Genomic DNA, 19,561 nt, shown 5'->3' on the forward strand with positions numbered 1-19,561 from the left:
AGTGCTTTTTATAAGTCAAAGTTGCTCTAACCCACACCTCCAATCTCGTTTAATTAATAGGTTGCCAGGTTTGCCATCTCCTGACTCTAATTAGCTTTTTTTTCCATATTTAACCTAGGGATTCACTTTTTCCACAACACTTTTAATGTTTAATGGGATATGTTTAGTAAAGACATGAAAAATTACAATTGTTTGTGTGTTGTTAGCTTAAGCTCATTTTGCTTTGTCTATACTTGTGACGTTAATGATGAGATCAATGTTTTATGAACAATTAATGTAGAAAACCAGCTAATTCCAAAGGGTTCACCAGGGTTGCCACTGTAGAAAAGCAATGGAAAAAGAGTGCTAATGGACAAAAAAATGCATTCTGTGCCTTATGCTGCTTCTCCACAAACTTCCTGTGTTAGAGCTCATTAATATTTTCTGAGATAAACGTCTTTAACAAAGCACCCTGCCAAGGCAACCATATTGTCACCCGATGTAAATTCAAATTTAGAAACCGATAAGAACTACAATTCACTCTTCCAATGGCCTTCCCTTCAGGAATAATTTGTTTTCACTTCATTCATGCTTCCAGTAGCCCCGTAATGGAAGTGTTATGGGACTCTGTGGACACAATGGTGTCCTTATTGCTTGAAGTGTCTTTACCTTGGACAGGCAATGCCCGCTACCATTTTGACCATGTCAGATATTCTTCATGGGAGATAATCACCTTCCAAAACGAGAGGGACAATTCAAGTGTAGTTTTTGGACAATAGCTAAACGGAATTGAACGGAGGTTCTTGTTAACTGGCAAACAATAAAATTAAAGGAGTCCTTTCGGTAATTACTTTCAGTTTCTTAAGAGAGGATTGTAGGGTTTGAAGGATTGAAGATGCTTATGCATTTTGTTTTGTTTAGCTTTCTTAAATAACATTTTCAAATCATTTCAGGAGTGTGAATCAGTGCTTGAACCCCTTCTTTAAACATGTCAGTGTAAAAGATAAAGTTAGGATAGATGCATTTTTCTGCATTTCATATTTAATAGCCAGTTCTGTTTGTAAAGCTTGAATCTTCTTAGTCAATAACTACTGAAAACTATGTATGTTTAAATGCACTTTTAAAGTTATATTTCATTTGGACTAAAACAATCAGTCTCTGTCTTTTTAAAATGTCAGTCGCTTAAGTCTGACTGATGTTCTACTTGTCCGATTTTTGCAAAGACGGACTAACAGACCTAGATAATGCGAATGTAGCTCGACTTTGTCCTGCATGAATAAACATGAATCAAACTTAAATTGCCCTCGCTGTAAAGTTGTTCCGAAAGAGAGGTGACACTGGATGTTATTAATATGGCGTATTTGTTGTGCATACTTAAAATATTAGATTACCCATTGTGTCATGTATACTTGGACAGACAGATGAGGACTGTAGCTTGACAAAACAAAAACCTGCTGTAACTCTATTAAGAGTGCATGTAAATGTACTGATTATAAAAAAAATACTTGAGGCACCAATTCATCAGATTTCCTCATTGACGGAACCCTTTAGAGAACATCTATGCACCCTTTTGAAGGTGCCTTGAAAATCTAATTGTTTACTAGAGGAACTTCAGTATATACATATCAAAAGATACTTGAGGTACCATAAGGTAAGGGTAAGTTCCTTAGAGATTTAAATGGGTGTATGGAGGATCTCCAGAAGGTTCTTCAGGTTTGGCAAATGAGAAACCCCAAATGGTGCCTTGCGAATCTATAACTTTTTGCTCTATATTCACCTTTTCAAAAAGGGCAATTATCTTAGAAACTTTATACGTTTCTGGTCACCATTTGTGGTTCCTCTGTTGACATTGCCGGAACTCTTTGGAGATCCTACAGAAATGATTGAAATGTGCCTCAAATATTCTATTTATGTATTCAAAGAACTTCAACATGCCTTTCAAGAGCATGATGTAACCATTGACTGTCCTTCTTTAGAGTGTTTACAGTTCTTGGAACTTTAGAGAATTTCTGAGATCTTCTCAGAGAACTGATCCAGAGGATATCCAGAGGGTCCCCAAATTGTGCCTCCGTTTTCTTTCCATTTTTAATGTGAATGACAGGGTTCGGCTGCTGGAGGAACCACTCGGTGGACAGTCTTTAGAATTCTTACAGGAACTTTAGGGTTCCATTTTGAGAGCTGCTTGATAGTAACTTGGAGAACTGCCATTTTTTTAAAAGGTACATAGAAGTTCTCCAAAGGGTTCTGCCAGTGTTGTGGTCTGAGTAACCCAAAGTAGAGCATGAAATGTTTTCATTTTTACAATAAGGAATTACTAAACATCTCCTGAGTGACTGCAAGTAATCGTACATAAAAAAATTAATAGTTCGTCATCAATCTTCTCTGATGTCAACAATGCTCCTGTTATAAACAGGCTTGTAATCCCATGGCTGTGCTTCCCTTGGTCTTAAAAGGGGTATAAATCTGTGTCCTTGCTGGCTTCATTGTATTGGTCAGTCCCTCATTAAGTAATGTGATTAGCAGTCAGTGGGCAGATACAACGAACATGACGTCAACAGCAAAGGCCAACCTTTTCTCCAAATCACAAAATTCATAGTTCTCCGATTGATGACCCATTTATATTGCTTCTCAAGATAGAGTTTGTTATTGATCAATGCACTGAGTTCTTTTCACTTTTTCTCTGTGGGAAAGGGAAAGCACAAAGCCATCTGCCTCTCAGTGGAGACGGCCACAACTTAATCCAGATTATGGCTGCAGCATAAACGCTTTTTTTCTTTCTTTTTTTTTTGGCCACCATTCCTAGTCAATAGTGTGTCCTTGATAGCACAGACAGGCAGGTCGGTTAGCCTACCTCCAAATAGACCTAACCACTAAAAATTAAAGGACCTCTGGCACTGGAAACCAAGGAGTTTAAGCAACATATTTCAACTTGACGTTCAGTTACAGACTCCAGTGGGGTAAAAATGGCTTTCTTAATCAAAAGTATGGTTGGGAACCCATTGAAAGGAATGGGTCTTGGAGGAGGAGAGGAGAAAGCAGAGGAGGAGACCCCCAAGGACCCTGCAGCAGCTGCCGGCATGACCAGAGAAGAATATGAGGAATACCAGAAGCAGGTGGTAGAGGAGAAGTAAGTAAAACTGGGCCCACTTGTTCCTCAAGGATGTACAGTGAGTTGTGTACTTACATGCTCACCATTTTGACCTTGAAAAGAAAATGGGGAAATGGCAATGGACTTTATAGGGCATAATTGTTATTGCAATTTTCCTCTTTATGCAAATTATTAGTTTCTTGGTGGGATTAATGCAATATTAATCCCAACATCAACTGAAAAGTTAGCAGTTTTTATGGTTTTGGATTCATCTACTGTTTTTCACTTGAAGGTCATATGTTGTAATTCAACTAAAAACTTAATTTATGTCCAATGCCAAGGTAGTGCTAAACATGGAGTACCACACACACCACGATCTAATTTTAAAGACCTCTGTCATTTTCTATGGTTTATTTTACAATAAGGTTGTATTGACGCTAACTCATATATCTATGGGTGATGAAAAATATTATAATGTGACTGATTAAAGATGAATGTTTAATCAGCCTCCATGTTTGTATCAGAGACTGCACATCATTCGTGCTAGCTGCTAATCAGTCCTAAGAGCAGGGCTTAGTGCAGGCTATCCTGTACTGTTGACCTGGATAAGGCTATTTTTAGTAGTAATCATGATAGTATGCGAGTAATGAAGGTATCAGAGAATGTAAGCATTATATATATTTAAAGTATGAAATTAAAGTGTTTAATAAATGTTTATTTTTTAAATTTATTTTTACTAGGCCACACCCAATGGCCATTTTACTCTGTTATAATGAAGACTTTTGTTGGTCTTCATTATTCAGTTAATTTGCTGTTGAATCAAATAATGTAACTAATTAAAGCTTGTTGCGTTATCCAAAAAAAGTCTGTGATATACTCACATTTATGTTTTTTATCATTCAGTGCAAGTTATAAACAAGCAAAGTGATTGCATAACCAAATTATGGGTTACATGGAATGATGCTGTTTGTTAAAGTCATGAAAACAGCATTGTGGTTGCAATTCTTACGGTTATATTTTTGGCCTCATAAGGACACATGCAAACAAAAATTTTATTGATTGTAATTTCCAACAATTTTATACAGTAAAACAATTGGTTACCTGCAATTGCTACCTTAAGGAGCTTTATCTTCCCTTAAAATTAGTTTTGTACGTGTAAACTGTATTCAGATTGATTCAGTGATATTAAATGAAATTTTTCACTTGAATCAAACCAGTTATTTTTAGATGTTACACAAAATTTAATAAAACGTGTTTAAAAACTGCTCACATTGTTTGAAGTAATAAGCATAAGTAAAAAATATATATAAAATCAGCAAAAAAGAAACGTCCCTTTTTCAATCACCAAAAGAAAGATGCCCAGGGTCCCTAGGCATGATGCATGGAGGCATGAGGACTGCAGATGTGGCCAGGGCAATAAATTGCAATATCTGTACTGAGATGCCTAAGATAGCACTGCAGGGAGACAGGAAGGACAGCTGATCGTCCTCGCAGTGGCACACCACGTGTAACAACACCTGCACAGGATCGGTACATCTGAATATCACACCTGTGGGACAAGATGGCAACAACAACTGCCGAGTTACACCAGGAACACACACTCCCTCCATCAGTGCTCAGACTGTCCGCAACAGGCGGAGAGAGGCTGGACTGAGGGCTTGTAGGCCTGTTGTAAGGCAGGTTCTTACCAGACATCACTGGCAACAACGTTGCCTGTACTCTGGAGCGGGATCGATTTGGAGGTGGAGGGTCACAGCATCACCTGACTGAGCTTGTTGTCATTGCAGGCAATACCAGCCATACTGTTCTTTCTGTGTGTGATTTCCTGCATGACAGGACAGTCAGTGTTCTGCCATGACCAGTGAAGAGCCCGGATCTCAATCCCATTGAGCACATCTGGGACCTGTTGGATCGGAGGGTGAGGGCCAGGGCCATTCCCCCCAGAAATGTCCAGGAACTTGCAAGTGCCTTGGTGGAAGGGTGGGGTAACATCTCACAGCTAGAACTGGCAAATCTGATGCAGTCCATGAGGAGGAGATGCACTGCAGTGCTTAATGCAGCTGGTAGCCACACCAGATACTCACGATTACTCTATTTTGATTCCCACTTTGTTCTGGGACACATTATTCCATTTCTGTTAGTCACATGTCTGTGAAACTTGTTCGGTTTATGTCTTTGTTGTTGAATCTTTTTATGTTCATACAAATATTTACACACGTTAAATTTGCTATAAATAAAAGCAGTTGAAAGTGAGAGGACGTTTCTTTTTTTGCTGAGTTTATATAGCTGCAAGGAGCAACTGTGGGACCAAGCACTGAAATGGCACCCATTGCACAATGCTAAACATGACAGAAAAAACACATATGACATGCAAATCAAACCCACACCATTTTGCAAGTCACTGCAGGGCAGGATCGAACCTGTGCCTTTTCGATATACATTTCTGTGCACTGTCCACTGTGTCACACTGCCAAATGTTAGACAGCCGCCAACGGGACATATCATATTAGGACTCAGCACAGTTAAACACAGCAATCACATTGGACTTACTGTTCTAAAATTATGGGCAAAATAGCCATTTTACTTTTCTTGACCCATAAGCCTGTCACCGAACTTTGAATGTACCTTCAGATCATGGTCCTAATGATTCATACCCAGTTTTATTTTGATAGGACAAAGCGTTGCCGAGATACAGCCTCACTTCCTTTTTTGCGTCAACGTTGTTAACTTCACATTGGCGTAACTTTAAATGAAAATCTCCATTCTGTGTTGTCATTTCTGAGTGGCTCAGTCTGGAGATCGTTTTTAGCCATTTATTGTCAAATCGGATTAAGTTCAAAGGGCGTGAAAAGAAAAAACTTTAAATGTCACATTCCAAGATGGTGACCACTGTAATGGACGGAGATCAAATGTAATGGGTCCATTAGAACCATCATGAGGAGAGAAATTGGAAACTGTTCAAAAGATATGCGCAAAAAAAAAACAACATATTTGAACTTGTGGTGGCTCTTTGAAGTTTGTCCTAGAGACTCTAAATTTGGTCTGGGGGCTATTCATACCCACCCCTGTCAGTGTAACATATTTCATGATTTTCCAATGTATGGTTCACAGGGCTGCACATAGACTCCCTTTGTAGAAGAAGAAGGATAAAAAATATGAAAACTTACAAATATAATAGGTGCCACAGCAACTTTGGTTCTTGGCCCCTAATAATACATTTATTTTAAATAAAATTTGCCAAAATTAGTTACATTTTGATTGAATTGTGTTCATTTTGTAATTCCACTATATAGACATTAAATATTGTTCTTTATCGGGCATAATATCTTTATCTTAAAGTATATAAAGTGTTACGTTTCTGTTTGCTTTTTCATGTTTTAGAAAATATATAACACAATATTTTCAAACAATATGTATTCGAGTTTTACACAAGGGGGATCTGAAGTATAGGGTTGTCACTGTTGTGGTCTTAATCCTAATATTTAATAGTACTCATGTTTAAAAAGATGAGATACTAGCATCACTAGGCACATTTAAATAGAAATTTGAGTATGTTTGAATGCTCAACAGATGATTCATTCAGTAAACATAAATGTCTTCTGTGAGATTACATCTTAGTGTCACTTCAGATCAAACATCCATAGGATTTTATTAAACAGTTGTCACTGGTAAAATAAATATGACCATGGCTTTGCTTTGAGAATATTCATAGCACTGCCTGAACAATGCCACTCTTTACATTTATAAACAAACTGTTTGTGCAATGCATGCTTTATTCCACTGACAAATTATACATGTATATGGTGGTACGTTACTTTAATATTAAAATGACAAGATATGGGGTGTTTGTATGACATAGAATTAAATGGAAGAACATTATTATGTTTTCCTTGATGAGAAAATCAGTTATTTCCACATTTCTGATCCACAGGATGGAGAGAGATGCAGATTTCTTGCACAAGAAAGCAGAGAGGGCCACTCTGAGGGTGTGTTTACGAGATAAATACCGACTTCCAAAAGTAAGTGCGTTTTTGTTCCTCCCTCCCTTCCCAAATACAAAATGTACTTGAGAAAACAGAAATCCTTTATTAAGCCTTAATTACACTCTTATATGCATCTTATATACATGTTACAAACAAGCACCATCCAATTAATACATGAAATTACTACTGTTCTTTTCTTTTTTTCATATTAAACCTACGTGACATTACTGATTTTGTTGGCACTTGTAATTTTACTTAAAGTTGATTATGCTTGATAAGATATTGCATTAGTGCATATCAATACATATATGTAATGAGCCACAGTCTTATATTTATATGCATAAATACAAATATACTGAATGATTATACTGAAAATGACTTCCGTGATTATTACTTGTTTACACACACATGTTGTTCCAAACCTGTTTTTTATTTTTTCTGTGGAAAACAATAGTATAATTTGAAGAATCTTCACACAGCTCTTTTCTATACAAAGCTCAGTAAAGTAACAACAATATAAATGTATATATATACTACCAGTCAAAAGTTTTGACACACTTGACTGAAATGTTTCTCATGATCTTAACAATCTTTTGATCTGAAAGCTGAAAGTTTTGTGGACAAAAATATAATTGTGCCACCATATTAATTTATTTAATTAAAAAACTAAAATGTAATAAAAAAAAGTTTTTGAAATTGATGACTTGGACCAAATAATAAAGAAAAGCAGCCAATAAGTGCCCAACATAGATGGAAACTTCTTCAATACTGTTTAAAAAGCATCCCAGGGTGACACCTCAAGAAGTTGGTTGAGAAAATGTCAAGAGTCAAATTCTAGGCAAAGGGTGACTACTTTGAAGATGCTAAAATATTTTGGATTTTGTTTAGTCAAAACATAATTCTCATAATTCCATTTACGTTATTCCATAGTTTTTATGACTGCTATTATTCTTATATGTGGAAAAAAAAAAAAAAATTATATATATATATAATATTATTATTATACAATACAATTGTATATATACATACAATAAAAAAATAGATATATTTTAAAAGTCTTTTTGTGAGGAACATGCCAAATATAAAGTTGCTTTTCCCTGAAAATCTTCCCCTCTGCTGCAGCTCTAAAAATCAATAGCAGCATTTATAGACATTTATTTATTTCTTTGCATATTACATCTACGTGACTACTGATTTTGTTTGTACTTGTAATTTCACTTTAAGGAATTTTATAGCATTATTATCTGTGAAGCTGAACCCTACCTAAATATTCAATTATTGTGAAAAACCAACATTATGAACAGCATTAGTTCAACATACCATATTGAGTGTTCAGACAATCAAATGTCTAAATTAAACTGTAGCTTTCACTTTTGGTTGAATCAGTTGTTTCTCTCAAATGGATTCCCTTATACAGTAGCTTTGGGTTCTTTACACTTCCTGTAGAAAGGCTTGTTATATATATTCCCATTTGACTCTCTGTGTGTGTGTATCCCTTAGAGTGAGCAGGATGATAACATGCTTCAGATGGCAGGAGATGATGTTGATGTTCCCGAGGAACTGCTGAAGATGGTAGATGATGATGCTACGGAGGAAGAAGAAAAAGACTCCATCATGGGGCAGTTTCAGAACATACAGAACATGGACATGGATCAGATAAAGGAGAAAGCCTCTGCCACGCTCACAGAGATGAAGTCCAAGGCTGAGGAGAAGTGCTCTGTCATGTAGTGATTTAAATTTGGAAATATATTTCCATGATTTTGGGGGAAAATAATTCCATATGTTTGTTGTTTGAATAAAGGATGTTGTAGTTTTCACCTTTTTTGCATTCTTTTTTTTTCCACAGTACTATAATCACAATAGGTGTTGAAGTTTATTTTTATTTTTTACATTTTATTGCATTATTTTATTTTGTTTTATTTTACTGTGTTTAATTTTAGTTCATGGTAGGCTAGTATTCACAAAAGTCTCTCTGAGATAATGGCTGATTCTACATTGTTGAAATTTGAGAGATTTAACTGTTAATATGGGGTCAAGCAAGTAGCTACAGCTCTTTTTTTTAATGTCAATCAAACATAGAATTTGTTTTTAAATAGAGACAGAAAAGCTCTGTTTAAATGCCCTTCTTGGGATGAGATGAATGTGATGCTTTGAATTAGGTTTTTAATTTTTTAACAGCAGACAATCTAGAATTGACACATGCAATATTGTACTGCTCATTAGGATTTTTTTATGTAATATTATTAACTTGTGTGGGTAGACATGAATGTGTCGTGTAGGTTTGATGTCTCATGCAAAATTAATTAATAAAACAGACAACATAACATCTAGATTATTTTGCAACATTTGTGTTGCTTGATGAGGAGGAAAATCTGTCTGTCTATCCCTTCATCCATCCATTAATTATCAGAATAAATTATAACATCACAATAGCACAACACCTCTAAAAAATAAAATCTTACATGACAGAAAAATGTTGCTCAATGATGTCACAATAGCATCAGCAGGGTTGGGAGAGTTACTTTTGAAATCTATTCCACTTCAGATTACAGAATACATGCTGTAAAATGTAATTTGTAACATATTAAGTTAGATTTCTCGAGGTCAGTAATGTATTCTAAATACTTTGGATTACTTCTTCAGCACTGGTAGATTTTTTTCACTTGTTTTGACTATAAAACTCTGCCAGTACAGTAAGACAAAATACATATGTTAAAAATACATTCTCTGAAAAACCCTAAATATCTTATGCAGTGTTGTTTCTAAAACAAGATCAATCAAATTGGTCTTGTTTTAAGGATTTTTTTTTAAATATTTTTACAGGAAAATAGTTTAAAAAAAATTGATACAAAAATATGTTTTTTGCTCTAATATCAAAGGTCTTACTAGAAAAAAATAATTATGGTCTAATGTGAATTTTCCTGATAAAAAATATGATCGTGTCTGGTAACATGTGCATGTAAAATGGCTAGAAATAGCATTTTAAACACTAAGTAATCTCTTCAGTAATCAAAATACTTTTTGAATGTTACTGTATTCTAATTACACAATTTAAATTGTAACTGTAGAGGAATATGTAATCCCGTTACATGTATTTTGTTACTCCCCAACCCTGAGCATCAATGATATTAATTGAAAGTCATAGTATAAATAATGAAATTGACCTATTCCTACTTTTCTGATTCTTAACTTTGTTTTGATTGTTAGCCTATGATTTTGTGTGTGTGTGTGTGTGTGTGTGTGTGTGTGTGTGTGTGTGTGTGTGTGTGTGTGTGTGTGTGTGTGTGTTTTTGAGTAAATCTCAGAATACCAACATCCTCTATTGTAATTAGGGAAAAGCCAAGCAGTTGAAAGGATTTGAGCTGTTTTGGATAGAGGGGGAAAGTGTATAATCCCCTCAAACCAGCGTGTGTCCTGCGGATTATCAGACTGCTGTCAATCTTTTTTCGGAGCTAATTACACGTATCCATTCTTGCGCTTGCTGCGTGAGATCATGTTTTGTTCATGTTACAAAATCCTCGCAAACCACTCTTACCTAAAATAGTTTTTGGTGGACAATTATTAGCGTTTAATTTCAAAGATCCAGAGCTCCACTGAATTTTTTTAAAAAGTTAACCTAAAAACGTACTTCATTTGGCAACATCTAAATTATCTGTCAAAAAATATTATTTAATATCACTGAATCGGTTACACCAGCAAAACTAATTTTAAGGGATTATAGCCTACGTTGGTGTCATTATAAGGGCATTTTGGGCTTGTTTGCATTTGGTTGACAAAATATCAATTTCAACATTGTGTCGTTTAGCCTACAGCACGCTTCAAATAAACTATTTATTTGTGGAATTACAAGGCTTGTGTTTTTTAGGAGAGAGGAGTAAAAAAAGTTTCCTCCAAAATACTATCGTTAATAGAGTTGTTGTTACTGCTGTTATAAACTTTTATATTTAAAAAATCTGATCGTCTCAAACAATGAACAAAGTTTATTTTTTATTATATTTATTTATTTACCATATTTTTTTGTTATTGGTAGCCTACCTAATATCACAATTTTATTGTAGTAGGCCTAACAATAACTTTACAAATGTTGGCAGAACTATAGTTAACAGCCTATTTTTGTAAATGAAATTTTTGATTGCCATTTTAAACTCTGTGCGCGTCCGGAGATTTTGTAATTATGATCTCGGCTTTAAAGATGAAGGTAATCCCAGCCCAGCTTCTTTTATGACTACATAGTGCCACTGTGATCAAGACATCTGGAGATGGAAAAGATGATTTAAGATTTATGTAAGGCGGTTTATAAAGCCCTGAACGCACAATAATATTTTTGGGAGGAGTTTAATACTCAGGGACAGTAGCTCTCTCTCTCTCTCTCTCTCTCTCTCTCTCTCTCTCTCTCTCTCTCTGGCCAATCTGACGTTTCTTGGCGTGTCGAATGGGGATGTAACTCACACAAAAGAGTGCTGATCGAGGGGGATCCATAAAAGGCCCCTGGGGGCCATTGCATCCTCATTGTGTGCGGGACAACAACTGGAGAATGTTGCATCACTTGACTCTGCTGGGACAGAACTGGAAATAGAATATTTTTCTAGCATAAGAGGAAACATTGGAGGCAATAGAAAATCAGAAGAAAACTTTCTTTAAAGAAAAGTGAGACTTTTCATACTTGACTACGTTTTTGGTTTTTTTATCTTTTTGAAACAAAAAGTTCGATGCGGCTTGTCGGATCTCAGTTTCAAGACATGGAAGAGAGTCTCTCACCATCTTCTCGCTTAGTCCGGAGTCCCGCATCCCAGACGAGAATCCACAGCATCGAATCCATTTTGGGGTTTAAAGGAGAAAATATGTTCCACCCGGCGTTATCCTACAGACCAGGAAGACCCGTTAAAGACTCTGAACTCTCAACTACCGGCGTTTTTTCGTCCCCCAAAAAGGACCGTAATAACTCCAAAAACTTTGAAGGTGAGTAAAAAAAAAATTAAATGTTTATATATAGCCTATATATATATATATATATTCTTTTTTTTTTTTTTTACAAGTACAAGTTTACTTTTTAAAATTCTACAAAAGTATCATATTAATAATAATAAAATAGTAATAATAATAATAATAATAATAACAACAAAAAAAAAAACACTTGTATTTATTTATTTATTTATTTATTATGCATTTCTTTTATAGGTGTCTATAGATCTGGTGCCGTGGTCAGTCCAGATCTGCCAGACGGAGATGGCAAATTATCGGACGATGAAAATCCAAAGAAAAAGCACCGGCGGAACCGGACCACGTTCACCACCTTTCAGCTGCACGAGCTCGAGAGGGCGTTTGAGAAGTCGCATTATCCCGACGTCTATAGTAGAGAGGAGCTCGCGCTCAAGGTCAACCTGCCAGAGGTCCGGGTTCAGGTAAGCACTGACAAACAGCATTAAACACACATGGCGGGCTAAAAGGATCACAATGTAGGCCTACGCTATTTTGAGAATAAAAACGAAAGAAGTGCAAGTTTATAATCTTTCATTTTGTATATAGCCTACACATAAAAAATGGATCCTAGCATGTAAGTTAACTCACTTTGCTGTGGTTGCAGTACATATTTAATTAATTATTTAAAGAAGGCTTCTGTAATGGCTTTCTTTGAATTTCGTGAAGGCTTTGGTGCAATTGTGCATTTAATATCGAATTGTTTCTTAGTAACTAAATCAGTAGCTTTCTGGACCTTTAACTTAGATCAGGGGTTTTCAAACTCTTTGATGCCAAGGACCCCTAAATACGATGAACCCCTTGCAGAGGGGCCCCCTTCCAAAAATATTAAGGCAGCTTTATATTTTAATATATAAACACCCATTTAGACTGATCATAATAATAATAATAACAATAAGCTAAATATTACAAAGACATAAAAAACTGTCCAAAACAAAATAATTGATCATTGTACTAAAACCCAAAACAAGCACAATTTTCACAAAACTATATATTAGACTTAAATACCTTAGAAATCCTGACTTGTTTCTAGAAAAAAAAAAAAAAAAAAAACTTTAAAAGTGAATTTTCATTTTGTAGTCAACAAGCTAAAAACTATTTAAATATTAAGCAAATAAATAATTTTTTGTGTGTTACCAGAGTCATGGTATCAGATTCATAATCAAATTCAGGACATAAATTGTCATACAATTATTAATCATAAAACACAAAATAACTCTTAATAGATTAAGGAAATACAATTTCTTGCACTATCTTTTTTCTTTTCATTTTCTATTTTAGACAAGTATGTAGGCTATTTGAATTGGATCTTTAACAAATGTTAAATGAGTCCTTTTATTCTTTTCTTTTTTATATCATTTTTCACAATGGATCTTTAAAATATGTGTGTTGCTTTTGCATTAAATTCTCCCTTGTTAACATTCCAGGTGTGGTTCCAAAACCGCCGTGCTAAGTGGCGACGTCAAGATAAACTGGAGGTGAGCTCCATCAAGCTCCAGGAATCCTCAATGCTCTCCATCCCCAGATCCGGCCCACTGTCTCTGGGTAGTGGTCTCCAGTTGGAGCCCTGGCTCACCACATCTATTTCCTCCACCTCACCACTACAATCCCTACCTGGCTTCATCACCCCCCAACAGGGTGTATCAGCCAACTACACACCTCCACAATTCCTCAGCTCATCCACGTTCAACCATTCTCTACCCCATATTGAGGCTGTGTGCCCCCCTCCAGCCGCATATCAGTGCTCTGGGTTTATGGATAAATTTACACTGGAAGACGCAGACCCACGAAACACAAGCATCGCATCACTCAGAATGAAAGCTAAAGAACACATCCAGTCTATAGGGAAGACATGGTAGAATAAGACTGATGCAGAGGATTGAGACAATCAGAGACTTTGGAAAATATGGTGCTTGTCCTATAACTTGCTGTATAAGAGACACTGGGGCCGTCATTCAAGAATCAAAGAGAAGTGCTCCTGAGATCTATTTGTGGTTGAGAATTCTCCCTGAGTTGTTATTTGTGGATGACAATCTTTGTAAAAGAAATGAATTGTTATTTGTGTACAAGTTTTATTTTCATCATGAGTTGATTTCAAAGAGTGAAGCGATAATCTTCTCTGTAAATTATAATAGACCATCAGACTCTTTATTGTGACCACAAAAAGTGTACAGCAATTAAAGATGAGTCAAAGAAATCAAGTTTACGTCATAATGCAAGCTTTTTATTTAATTTGAACACCTGTCTCCTGTTCAAAATTCTACTTAGGTAAAATAACTCATTCAGTGCTAAGAAACTATTAGGCTATTGTGCAATACATCAGGCCACGTTCCATGACTTTTTGTTTAATACTCTTTTTATATACTTTTGTATTTTATATATAAAAAAAAATATTAGAAGCAAACTGCCTGTAAAGTAGTTTTTGTTGCTCTTTTACATTGATTGATAATTTTTTGGCACAATTTAGTTCTTTAGATGTGAAATCATCTCTGTACAACTGTACAAACTTAACATGTGCGCACACCAAGGTCACCAAACCTCTCCGTCCCCGGTATCCACTCAAGCTGCCCGAACATTTCTGTGCCACCACAGACTGATCATTTGCCCCTGCCTGACCACCCTTTTGAAAAACTCCTTGCTCTGCCCCTGTTTATTACACCCTCTGGTCTTCTCAGTTCTGTTCCTAGGCCGAACTGAGCCAGAAAGTTGGCATGATCTAACCACGAAGAAAAGTTTTTGCTTTCAAAAATGCATTGTTTCTTTTGTATTAGCATAGAGAGCAACTTTTCAAGTCTCTACCACTTTTACCATCTGTGAATAACTTTTGCGAGACTATAGCTGTATACAAATAGTGTATACAACTTTGGGAAGAACTTTTGACAACTTGCTGAATTATGTTCCATGTGGTGGTCAGGGGCACATTAAAGGTTCACCCTAAAATGAAAACAAAGTTGAGATTTTATTCAATTAAAAGCATACAAAGGCAGCATAAATGTAATCCATACAACTACAGTGGTTAAATCCTTATCTTCAGAAGCAATATGATAAGTGTGGGTGGTCAATATATAACGCCGGTTTCACGCCGGTTTCACACTGCACGCGTTAGCAGCGCGTAAGCAGCGCGTATTTTTTTCGGCGCCCATGTTAACAGATTAGAGCATTCACATCGCACGCAGAGGCGGCGCGGCAGCGCGTAGCAGGAGCAGAGCAGGAGCAGCAGTGCCGCTATCGTTTCGGCGTCCTGTCTATTTTTGCCGCGCGGCTTATGCTGAATTAAAGTGACAATGCATTGATCATGGCAAAAATACACATCAGTTACCAAAAGCGCATTGATGATATCTATTGTGTTTTAAACAGTCAATCAAATGACCTTCATAAATTTAAAAAGAAAACAAATGTCCAAAAACAAACTTAAAAGTTTAAATAATTTATACTGCCAGTTTAGTTTAAGTTAGATTAATTTAATGTATAAATGTATATACACATAACTAATATATATATATATATATATATATATATATATATATATATATATATATATATATATATATATATATATATATATTGTCATAAGGATGCCATGCTGATATCATGCTGACAATCATAAACAAAAGCACGTGGTGTCAAAGCCGGCATGGTCGAGTCGGAGTTCGGCGACAAGATGGTAATATGCACCATATTCTCTCCTTCGTCGGTTCATGGAGTGAACCCAAAGTCTGCGTCTTTTCCGTAGTCTTCGTAATAGCAAATACAGCGCAATGGCCTTCCTTCTATCAACAACTCGCACTACACGGTCAACAAAAACAAAGATGAACCAAAAGTTATCTAATATTATATTAATATTATTATAATAATATAATATAAATGTATTTGAAAACGAAATAAAGCAATGCCAACTTACCCATAGCCTACTTTGTCTGTAAACACGCCGCGCGCGTCAAACGCTGCCAGTATGAAAGCAAAACGCGCGTGTCCTGCTTCCGCTCACCGTACGCACTGCTCCGCTCTGCTAACGCGTGCAGTGTGAAACCGGCGTAACACTTACATTTGCTGTTGTTCTTCATCAAGAGCGATCTTTTTGGTCGGTTTTTTATTTTTATTTTTTACGTTGCTTATTATGGAACCAGAAAACAGTCTAGCAGCAATTAAAATCATCATGGCGCCCCCAAGTGGTTGGTCGGGAAAACTGCGGATAGGAGTTTCTGTAAAGGGATGCTACACAGATATGGATCCTGTAGGTGCCCACAGGTCACTAAAGTTGTTTTTAAAGTATTTAAAGCGTTTATGGCACAAAAAACTTTAATATAAATATAATTAAAAAATAAATATATAAATAACAGCAGAGAAATGTTATGAACAATTTCAGTCAAGATTTAGGCCCTATCGTAGTACAGAGACTGCAATTATCAGAGTTACAAATGACTTGCTCTTATCATCTGAATGCAGCTGCATTTCTTTCTAGTGCTTTTAGATCTTAGTGCTGCCTTTGACATGATAGATCACGACATTCTCTTGAATAGGCTGGAGAATTATTGGCATTAGTAGACTTGCATTAACATGGTTTCAGTATTTATCAACACCTACCACTTTGTATGTGTAAACGAGGAATTGTCCACTGTTATACCGACAATACCCAACTTTATATTTCTTCTAAACCTGACACAATTTCACAATTCTCCAAATTAGCAGATTATATCAATGAAATCAAAGATTGGATGGCCAGAAATGTCTCTTTACTCAATTCTGACAAAACAGAGGTACTAATTATTGGACCAAAAACCTCTAAAAATAAGCCACTAAAATATTATCTGACTCTCGGTGGCTGTACTGTTACGTCGTCTTCGACAGCAAAGAACTTAGGTCTGATACGAATCTGTCCTTTGAAAATCAAATTACCAATGTTTGTAGAACAGCATTTTCCACCTAAGAAATATTGCTAAGTTACGACACATGCTCTCTGTTGCTGATGCCGAAAAACTATTTAATGCGTTCATGACCTCAAGACTAGATTATTGTAATGCATTACTGGGAGGATGTCCAGCAAGATCAATAAATAAACTTTGAACAATTGCTCAAAATGCAGCAAAATGCCAGAGTACTGACGAGAACCAAGGTATATGATCAAATTAACCTTTGTCTATCGATGGACTACTCTCTTGAAATGGAATACATAGACTATCAATTAACTGCCAACAAAGCCAACATCAGCCAACTAACAAAGGACAATCTATGTGAAATTCTGCAGTTAATCCAGGATGGATTTTAAAGAGATAAATTGTTAATCTTACAGTTCATATAAAATCTTGTTTAAACACTGGACTTTAACACTTACTTTACTTTAATATTTTAAACCATGACTTGCACTGCACACAAATAACTAATATTGGCATTTCATGCTGTTTAGCCAGAGGGTAACTGGCCCCCACAGTGAGTCTGGTTTCTCCCAAGGTTATTTTTCTCCATTAAACAACATCTTATGGAGTTTGACATCCTGGCTGGAGTTATGCAAGGGGATACATTAGCCCCCTTCCTCCTTATCATAGTCCTTGATTATGCGCTCAAGAAGGCAATCAGTGGGCGAGAGCAGGAACTTGGCTTTACGCTGACACCAAGGAAGTCAAGTCGGCACCCGGCGGTAGTCTTGACAGACCTTGACTCTGCGGATGACATTAGTTTGCTCTCCAATAACATGGAACAAGCTCAGGAACTACTACACAGGGTGGAGCTAGAGTGCACTAAGGTAGGCCTTAGGGTAAATGCAAAGAAAACAGAGGTCATGACCTACAACGTACCACCGGAACATCAACCTCTCTTAACAGTAGGAGGCAGTGTGCTGAAAGAAGTTGAGGACTTTAAGTACCTGGGCGCATGGGCCAACTCAACTGAGCAAGACCTAAAAGTGAGGAAGGCACTTGCATGGAGGGCCCTGAACGGCATGAACAGTGTATGGAACTCCAACCTCTCCCGCCAAATCAAACTCAGCTTCTTCTACGCTGACGGTAGAGTCTGTTCTCCTCTATGGCAGTGAATGCTGGACCCTGAATCCAACCCTAGAGAAGTCCCTGGACGGGTGCTACACCAGGATGCTGCGTGCAGTGTTTAATATCAGTAAGAGTGTGCATGTAACCAACAAAATCCTGTATGAGGGAGCATCAAGAGTGAGCAACAAGATTGCTGTGAGGAGAATGAGACTTGCAGGACATTGCCAAGGCATCGCTGAAGCTGCCAGCCAGCAAGCTGGTGCTATGGGAACCAACACATGGCCATCGGTCAAGAGGACGTCCCACGCTAACATACGTGGACATACTCAAGAGGGATACAGGTGCCCAGAGCACCAACGAACTGGCCGGATGCATGGAGAATCGGGATGCCTAGAGGCAACGATGGAAGGCTCCTCTGAGGACGACTTAGAGAGAGTGTTCCTTGCCACAGTCGCCTTCAGCTTGCTCACAGCGGTTATAAATACAATTATTATTTAATTATTTAATTTCTATACACAATTTACAATCATATTTAATCAAACTACACAAAACGTTATAGATATTACAGTTTAATTGTATGTTAATGCACGATTTTCTGTAAAGCTCTTTTGAAACAATGTGTGTTGTGAAAAGTGCTATACCAATAAAAATGACTTGACTTAACTTGACTGCTTGACTAATAGGCAGTTTATGGTCAGTCAACCTCAAGAAAACAATTATAACCAATAGGCCTTTTAAACGTTTTTTTTTTTTTTTTTTCTATGAAAAGAAGGTGCCTTTTTATCCTCTCACATGACACATAGCTGTACTAGCCCAGCAAATGAATTGTTAAGATGTAATGCATGGATTATAGAAACATAAGAAATCATAACTTTTCTTTTTCTCAATATTGTCGAGACATTTAAAATGACACACAATGATACATGTCCACATTGTAGTTTTTATTTTAAATAAAATGAAAAGTATTTTAAATGTCTCCTCTGTACCTCCACTGCAGACAGTCAAACAGGATAACATTTATTCAATAGAAGTTGATTGAAATTGGACTGCAATGGACACTATAGTGTCAGTAATTATGAAGATAAAACAATGGCATAAAAACATACAGAATATTGACACATGTTTGTAATGTATTTCATAGAGAGATTTTGCATACAAAAATATAACATGCTTATTCATACATTGTTGAGTAAAGAGATTTGTATCCGACAGAGCCAGTTGTCAAGCAATGTTGTCCTTTTCCAGAACTTGGAACCACAGAAGCATGTCCTTAGCTTGTGTTGTCATCATCCATGCCTAGACCGTGACAATAATTTCTCGAACTTTAAATGAAATAAGAAAAAATCATTCTTATGAAAATGCCAAAAGACATTACTTAAAATGTGTGAATTTTGTAATATTTACCTTTTGCCCTAAGAAAGCAGATTTGTGTTGTCATATACCCAACACAAATCTGTACATTTGTTTAAAAATGTTATTTCTTTAACCAGAATCACCTTTACATCCATCTTTTGCAAAAATGCATGTCTAGAGTAAATGTGGTTTTATAGTTT

General features: G+C 36.3%; 2 protein-coding genes across 2 annotated transcripts; both read left to right on the plus strand.

The window, feature by feature from the left end:
* Positions 1-2,525: 2,525 nt before the first annotated feature.
* LOC127627682 (complexin-4-like) lies at positions 2,526-9,487 on the plus strand. The gene is made up of 3 exons (XM_052104169.1): positions 2,526-3,106; positions 6,999-7,086; positions 8,551-9,487. The coding sequence occupies exons 1-3, from the start codon at positions 2,943-2,945 to the stop codon at positions 8,776-8,778; spliced, it is 480 nt and encodes a 159-aa protein (XP_051960129.1). The 5' UTR covers positions 2,526-2,942; the 3' UTR covers positions 8,779-9,487.
* A 1,939-nt stretch (positions 9,488-11,426) lies between these two features.
* Positions 11,427-14,240, plus strand: rx3 (retinal homeobox gene 3). The gene is made up of 3 exons (XM_052104167.1): positions 11,427-12,009; positions 12,229-12,452; positions 13,455-14,240. The coding sequence occupies exons 1-3, from the start codon at positions 11,760-11,762 to the stop codon at positions 13,884-13,886; spliced, it is 906 nt and encodes a 301-aa protein (XP_051960127.1). The 5' UTR covers positions 11,427-11,759; the 3' UTR covers positions 13,887-14,240.
* The last annotated feature ends 5,321 nt before the right edge of the window (positions 14,241-19,561 follow it).

Source organism: Xyrauchen texanus, chromosome 34 (assembly GCF_025860055.1).
Source record: "Xyrauchen texanus isolate HMW12.3.18 chromosome 34, RBS_HiC_50CHRs, whole genome shotgun sequence".
In the NCBI taxonomy this organism is placed as follows: Eukaryota; Metazoa; Chordata; class Actinopteri; order Cypriniformes; family Catostomidae; genus Xyrauchen; species Xyrauchen texanus.

Excerpts from the sequence above, each read along its gene's own strand:
- LOC127627682 (XM_052104169.1), top strand. The coding sequence starts at position 2,943 with ATGGCTTTCTTAATCAAAAGTATGGTTGGGAACCCATTGAAAGGAATG. Across the intron at positions 3,107-6,998 it reads AAGCAGGTGGTAGAGGAGAA|GATGGAGAGAGATGCAGATT; the intron begins GTAAGTAAAACT and ends TCTGATCCACAG. Across the intron at positions 7,087-8,550 it reads ATAAATACCGACTTCCAAAA|AGTGAGCAGGATGATAACAT; the intron begins GTAAGTGCGTTT and ends TGTATCCCTTAG.
- rx3 (XM_052104167.1), top strand. The coding sequence starts at position 11,760 with ATGCGGCTTGTCGGATCTCAGTTTCAAGACATGGAAGAGAGTCTCTCA. Across the intron at positions 12,010-12,228 it reads TAACTCCAAAAACTTTGAAG|GTGTCTATAGATCTGGTGCC; the intron begins GTGAGTAAAAAA and ends TTTCTTTTATAG. Across the intron at positions 12,453-13,454 it reads TGCCAGAGGTCCGGGTTCAG|GTGTGGTTCCAAAACCGCCG; the intron begins GTAAGCACTGAC and ends TTAACATTCCAG.